Source organism: Enhydra lutris, unplaced genomic scaffold (genome assembly GCF_002288905.1).
Source record: "Enhydra lutris kenyoni isolate GAN:26980312 unplaced genomic scaffold, ASM228890v2 scaffoldscaffold12, whole genome shotgun sequence".
Taxonomy (NCBI): domain Eukaryota; kingdom Metazoa; phylum Chordata; class Mammalia; order Carnivora; family Mustelidae; genus Enhydra; species Enhydra lutris.
The window spans coordinates 49990354-49997520 of record NW_019154096.1 but is presented as its reverse complement, the minus strand read 5'-3'; the positions used below and the strand labels follow the sequence as shown (position 1 = coordinate 49997520).

The following is a 7167-nucleotide window of genomic DNA, read 5'->3' as shown; positions in this document are numbered from 1 at the left end:
TTTGCAGAATTTGAGCCTTGTGTTCCTTGCTTTATATATACACACCAAATATGCAGCCTGGATTTTCCAAGACTGTCTTGGGTTCAATGAATAATCTCACTGATACATATTTGTTGAATTTTGTGTTACTTTTCATGTATTTATTTGCTCAAAGAAAATCTGTTAAACATAAAACACAGAATAAACATAAAGCAATTTTATTTTGACACCTTCATCAAACTTTTACTATGAATTCATCAACTGAAATAACCTATTAGAGCATGTGAATCAACTTTTATTTTGGATCCTATAATCTGAGGACTTGTTTACTCGTTGGTTCAAAAACTATTTATTGAAAAGGTTGCTATGAGCCACAAGCCATTGGGAGCAAAATAGAGGTCGTCTCCGCCCAAGTGTGGTAGGAAGTCTAGCTGGGAAACCTCACATGAAATAAATAGTCACATAAACAACTACATAATTAAAAAAAAAAAAAGATTTTATTTATTTATTTGACAGAGAGAGACACAGCAAGAAAGGGAACAGAAGTGGGGGAGTAGGAGAGGGAGGAGGAGGCTCCTGGCTGAGCAGGGAGCCTGATACTGGGCTTGATCCCAGGACAAGCATAATTACGATTATTTCTACCATTGAGCATTAAAGCTCATTCAGGGACAAGGTTATGGTGCTATTCGTTCCTTGTTTCAGATCAGAGAGGCAAAGCCTATGGGTTCTCTGGGTAGCCGGAAGGGCGCGTGTAGAAAGAAGCCTAAGTGACCCACCGCTAAGCTGTGCGGCTGGATGTGAGCTAAACATGATAGTCAAGTACTTCTTGATTGCCGCGCCGTACCTACTCTTCTAGGTATACTCTGTGTCGAGACAGAAAATGAATCTTACATTTTAGAGCGTTGTTCTTAAAGTCAATTTCAAATTCGACAGTTCTGTGATTCTGAGATTTCACATCCAGACTTAATTTGAGCGTAGGCTGGGGATTTCTGACCAGAAAGTTAAAAAGTGGGTGGATTCGGAAAATCTCATCGAAACATGAAACTACAACTCCCAGGAGCCTCGGGGCTGGGTCTCGTCCCCAACCCTTTTCCGCCCGGGCTGGGGGTGACCAATGACCGTTAGCTATTTGAATAGACCAATAATATCATGAAACTGTTTAGTCATCCAAACGCACAGATGAGGGGGAACACCTTAGCCAATCCAAATGCGTGGGGGCGGGGCCGGAGATAGGGGCGGTGAGAGAAGTTTGCTGACTAAGATGGCGACTGAGGCGCAGGGTGAAGGGGAGGTGCCAGCCAGTGATTCCCGCCCGAGGTGAGCCGAGTTCTTGGTCCAGCTACCTAGGAAACGAGGCCGTGGGCTGGTCGTACTGACGCTTTTCCTTTGGGTCATAGTGACCCAGCGGGGCGAGGCTTTGTTCTTTTCTCCTACAGCGTTTCGCCCCTTCATGCCTGCGGTCTGGCTCAGGAGCTGAGATCCAGCTTGACCTCTTCTTGGTCCCGCGGATGCTCGTGCGAGGTCGGCCGGTGGCCAAGACTGCAGACCGACCAGTTGTCTTTGCGCTGAGACTTATTTTGGTGGTGAGGAAACTCAAGTTCAGAGCTGTTAAGCGAATTCCCTGACGTCGCACAGTGCTGGGAGAGAGTCCTCTTAGTACATTCTAATCTGCTTCGAGGCAGTTTATTGTGTTAAAGTAGGAGCAAGGGAGTGTCCGTTAGAAGTGGGTTTGAGTTCTTGGACCAATTAAAAAAAAATATTTTTTTACCGTGCTTTAGAATATTTAACATGAGGGGCGCCTGGGTGGCTCAGTGGGTTAAGCCTCTGCCTTCGGCTCAGGTCATGATCTCAGTGTCCTGGGATTGAGCCCCGCATCGGGCTCTCTGCTCAGCAGGGAGCCTGCTTCCGCATTTCTCTGCCTGCTTCTCTGTCTACTTGTGATCCCTGTCAAATTAAAAAAAAAAAAAATAGAATACTTAGCATGAGGTCTACCCTCTTAGCACATTTTTTAAGTGTGCAAGATAGTACTGTTGACTGTAGGTACAATGTACATCGTATCTCAAGAGCTTATTCATCTTGCTTAACTAGAACTTTATGCCTATTAATTAGTAACTCCCCATTCCCTCTATTTTGGCCCCTGGCAACCAGCATTCCACTCTTTCATTCTATGAATTTGGCTATTTTAGATAATCTCATGTCAGTGGATACCTCATATATGTAAGTGAAATCATTTGTCTTCCTGTAACTGGCTTATGTCACTTAGCATAATGTCTGTAAGGTTCACCCATGTTGTCACCTATTGCAGAATTTTCTTTTAAAAGCTGAGTAATATTCCATTCTATGTATATATCACATTTTGCTATTGCATTTTTCTGCCCATGGACATTAATAATCTTGGTGATTATTAATTGTGCCTCAGTGAACATGAGAGTGCTAGTAATTCTTCGAGATCCTGATTGCAGTACTTCTGGTTAAATGCACAGAAGCAGGATTGCTAGATCATACAGTAATTCTATTTTGATATTTTTGAGGAACCTCCTTACTATTTATCCTAGCAGTTGCATCATTTTGCATTCCTATCAACAGTATAGAGGTTCCATTTTCTCTACATCCTCACCAACACTTGTCTTTTGTTTTTGTTCTTGTTTTGATAATAGCCATCCTGACAGGTGTGAGGTAATAACCCACTGTGATAAGGAATGAGGCAGATAGTCCTAGCCAGAGCACCTAGGCAAGAAAAGGGATTAAAAAGGCTTCAAAATTGGAAAGGAAGAACTAAAATTGTTCCTGTTTGCAGACAACATGATCTTATATCTAGTAAACCCTAAAGACTAACAGACTGTTAGAACTAATAAACACATTTTGTAAAGTTGCAAGATACAAAATCAACATGCAAAAATCCGTTGCATTTCTGTATACTAACAATGAGCTGTCTGAAAAGGAAATTAGGAAAACAATTCCATTTACAATAGCACCAAAAAGAATAAAATACTCAGACCAATTTTTAAACCTCTCTGTGCTTCAATTTCTTTACCTATAAGTGGACATAAGATGTCTACTCTGGAGAATGTCAGGATTAAATTAGTCGTCTTCTTTTTTTTTTTTTTTTTTTTTTAAGATTTTATTTATTTATTTGACAGAGATCACAAGTAGGCAGAGGGTAGGCAGAGAGGCAGGCAGAGAGAGAGGAGGAAGCAGGCTCTCTGCTCAGCAGATGTGGGGCTCCATCCCAGGACCCTGGTATCATGACCTGAGCCGAAGGCAGAGGCTTTAACCTACCCTGAGCCACCCAGGCGCCCCTAGACAGTCTTTTTAAAGTGCGTAGCACTGAGCCTAGCAGGTAATAACCATTCAGTACATGATAGATTTTCTTTTTCCTGGTAGAACTAAAGAACAGAATAGATCTGTAGTTTATGAAATCATAATTTTACAGGCACAGCAAAATGTAGCTTTTCCTAGAAAGAATTTCCAGGTGATCTGGCCACACTGTTGAAACCTTACATGTCTTAACTGGTACATATAATAGAATTGAGTAGAGTGAGCTTATTTACATTGTCTCAGTGTAAAGTGCAGACCCTTTGGTTTGGTGTCCCTTGGTACCCTTTGTATTGAATGGGAGATTCCAAGTCTTGGGAAGCTGGGTTTATGAGGGGCCACTGGATTCCTTCCCTCGCCGGGATAGACATGTTTGAATGTGTTGATACCTTAAACGGAAGAGTTTTTCACTCTCAGAGTGATTGATCATTTTTGCCTGGAAACTATAGAGGTGATTGTTAAATTCGATCAGCTCATCTCTCATCCTGCTCTAAAATCTTGAATTGTGATAAGAAGATAGAACACAAAACATTATTGTATAGCAGGAGTAGTTTGAATTTCTTTCAACGATGTTGCCAAGTGAATTTAAATTTTATTTTGTTTATTTTTTTAAAAAGATTTTATTTATTTATTTGACAGATCACAAGTAGGCAGAGAGGCAGGCAGAGAGAGAGAGAGGAGGAAGCAGGCTCCCTGCTGAGCAGAGAGCCGGATGCGGGGCTCGATCCAAGGACCCTGGGATCATGACCTGAACCGAAAGCAGAGGCTTTAACCCACTGAGCCACCCAGGTGCCCCAGAATTTAAATTTTAATTGCTAGTATTAGTTATGTGATCAACAGGTATTCACAGAATCTTATCTGAATTTGAAACTCTTTTACTTATTTCATGTTGTAAAAGAGAATTTGGATTTCTGTAAGGCTTTTTGAGGGCAGGACACACGTATATTTTTATTACATATTCCCAATGCTTAGCTTTGTGTAGATGGTCAATACTGAATGAATAATAGTCCTATCTAAGACATAAAATACTCCTTGTGATGATAAATACCATACATATTATTTTTTTCCCTGAAGATCTTTCTAATGTTCTATTGATGGTGTGGCACCTTGTATTCATTCCATAAAGAAGAACTAGCTTTCTATTTCTTCATCATTATTTTAAGCCTGTTCCTCATAATTAGCAATGCTTTAAATTGTTTTAATCAAATTAAATAAGAAAAAGTTGCTCTGGGGGCACTTGGGTGGCATAGTTGGTTATGTGTCTTGGTTTCCGCTGAGGTTATGATTTCAGGGTCATGAGCCTGAGTATGGCTCCATACTCAATGTGGGGTCTGTCTGAGATTTTCTCTCCCTTTCCCTGACCTTCCTGCTTGTGTGTTCTCTCTCTCTCAAATAAGTAAATAAATTGTGTAAAAAAAAATAATTGCTCTGCCTGTAAAGAATTTTCTCTTTTGACCTGTTGATGGTAAACACCTTTTCCCCTCTGTTTCTGGTCTTTATCAGGTAGAATAATGCTTTAAAATTTTACTAACTTTAATTATACCTTCAAGTTACTCTTTTTTTTTTTTTCTTTTTAAGATTTTATTTATTTATTTGACAGAGATCACAAGTAGACAGAGAAGCAGGCAGAGAGAGAGAGGGAAGCAGGCTCCCCGCTGAGCAGAGAACCCGATGTGGGACTCGATCCCAGGACCCTGAGATCATGACCTGAGCTGAAGGCAGCGGCTTAACCCACTGAGCCACCCAGGCGCCCCCTTCAAGTTACTCTTAAGTGGACAGTTCTAAGGGGGAATCCACAAATAGAAGCTATCCACTTTACCAACAGCAATATAAAAATAGTTAAAACTTTCAAAGGCCAAAGAGAGAAAAAGCCAAAGTAGAAGGAGCCAAGATGCCCTTCAACAGATGAATGGATAAGGAAGATGTGGTCCGTACACACAATGGAATATTACTCAGCCATCACAAAGAATGCATGAGACTGGAGGAGATTATGCTAAGTGGGATAAGTCAAACAGAGAAAGTCAATTATCGTATGGTTTCACTTATTTGTGGAACATAAGGGATACCATGGAGGACTTTAGAAGGAAGGGAAAAATGAAGGGGGAGAAATTGGGGTAGGAGATGAATCACGAGAAGCTATGGACTCTGGGAAACAAACTGAAGGTTTTGGAGGGGAGGGTGGTGGGGGATGGGTGAGCCTGGTGATGAGTATAAAGGAGCACAGATTGCATGGAGCACTGGGTGTTATATGCAAGCAATGAATCATGGAACAGTACATCAAAAACTAATGATGAAAGGGGCGCCTGGGTGGCTCAGTGGGTTAAGCCTCTGCCTTCGGCTCGGGTCATGATCTCAGGGTCCTGGGATCGAGCCCCGCATCGGGCTCTCTGCTCAGCCGGGAGCCTGCTTCCCCCCCTCTCTCTCTGCCTGCCTCTCTGCCTACTTGTGATCTCTCTCTCTGTCAAATAAATAAATAAAATCTTAAAAAAAAAAAAAACTAATGATGTACTGTATGGTGACTAACATAATAAAAAAATTTAAAATTAAATTAAATTAAAAATCATAAAAAAAATAAAGCAGGAAGGAATTAAAGCCACCTCTCCACATAATTGGCAGTAGGGTACTTTTTGAATTGAAAAGATATATAAAGAAAGTCCTAACTATTATTAGATGAAGTGGGAAAATTGATGACAAAGAGTCACAGGCCTTTTTTTTTTTTTTTTTTTAGATTATTTAATTATTTATTTGACAGAGAGAGAGAAATCACAAGTAAGCAGGGGCGGTGGGGAAGCAGCCTCCCGCTGAGCAGAGAGCCTGATTTGGGTCTCCATCCCAGGACCCTGAGATCATGACCTGAGCTGAAGGCAGAGGCCCAACCCACTGAGCCACCAAGGCGCCCCGAGTCACGGGCTTTTTAACCTCAATATTCAGGGAAAAAAGAAACCTGCTGTGAACCAGGAAAAGCAAACGGGAATGTACAGGGTTGTAGGGAAGCAAAGCAAGCTGTGGTAGTGATAACATTTGTCATAAGTTGTCATTTGTTGTAAGTTGTCATTCCTATGTCAGCAGTGTCAAAGTTTTGGGGCCCAAGCCTGCTTCTGGAACGTAGGAACAGCAGGAAACTTAGGAACAGACTTTTGGATGCTTGCATCCCATTTTGCAAGTGGTTTTGGAGGATTAGGGAGGTGCCCATAGATGGGGAAAGGACCTTATATTCTGCTAATTTACATACACCTTAGATATGGAATATTGGTTACTAAACATGTAATTTCCTGAAGTTTTTTTAATTAAAGTGTTCTTTCTCTAATAAGACAACAGTGTGGCCCTTCAAGAAAAGTGATAGATGGAATCTTTACTGATCTTAGGAAGACTTGCCTGTTCTCACACGCACAAGTGGGTAAACATGATTTAAAATATATGAATCCAGTTTTGTATTTGTGCTGTCAAATCCTATCTGAAGGGTAATTTGAATAGATTCTTCAGTGGTCTTTCTTGAACCTGAGTAATTTTATTTGATATTTTTTTTTTTTTTTTTTTTTTTAAAGATTTTTTTTTTTTTTTTGACAGAGAGAGATCACAAGTAGAGAGGCAGGCAGAGAGAGAGAGAGAGAGAGAGAGAGAGGGAAGCAGGCTCCCTGCTGAGCAGAGAGCCCGATGTGGGACTCGATCCCAGGACCCTGAGATCATGACCTGAGCCGAAGGCAGCGGCTTAACCCACTGAGCCACCCTGGCACCCTTATTTGATATTTTTATCAGTTATCTGGCTTAGAGAATTTGATCATTATACTTATAGACAGGGCCAGTGTTGGCAGAAAGAGGGGAAGAAGAATAGAATTTTAAAATTCAGGCGCCTGAGTGGTTCAGTTGGTTGTG

General features: G+C 41.1%; 1 protein-coding gene across 1 annotated transcript in view; it reads left to right on the top strand.

Annotated features, from left to right (window-relative positions):
- Positions 1–1240: 1240 nt before the first annotated feature.
- LOC111145136 (Rho GTPase activating protein 19) overlaps positions 1241–7167 on the top strand; it is a 55869-nt gene continuing 49942 nt past the window's right edge. The window contains exon 1 of the mRNA XM_022499823.1: positions 1241–1296. Coding sequence (XP_022355531.1) covers positions 1241–1296 — 56 coding nt within the window. The remainder of the gene's footprint in view (positions 1297–7167) is intronic.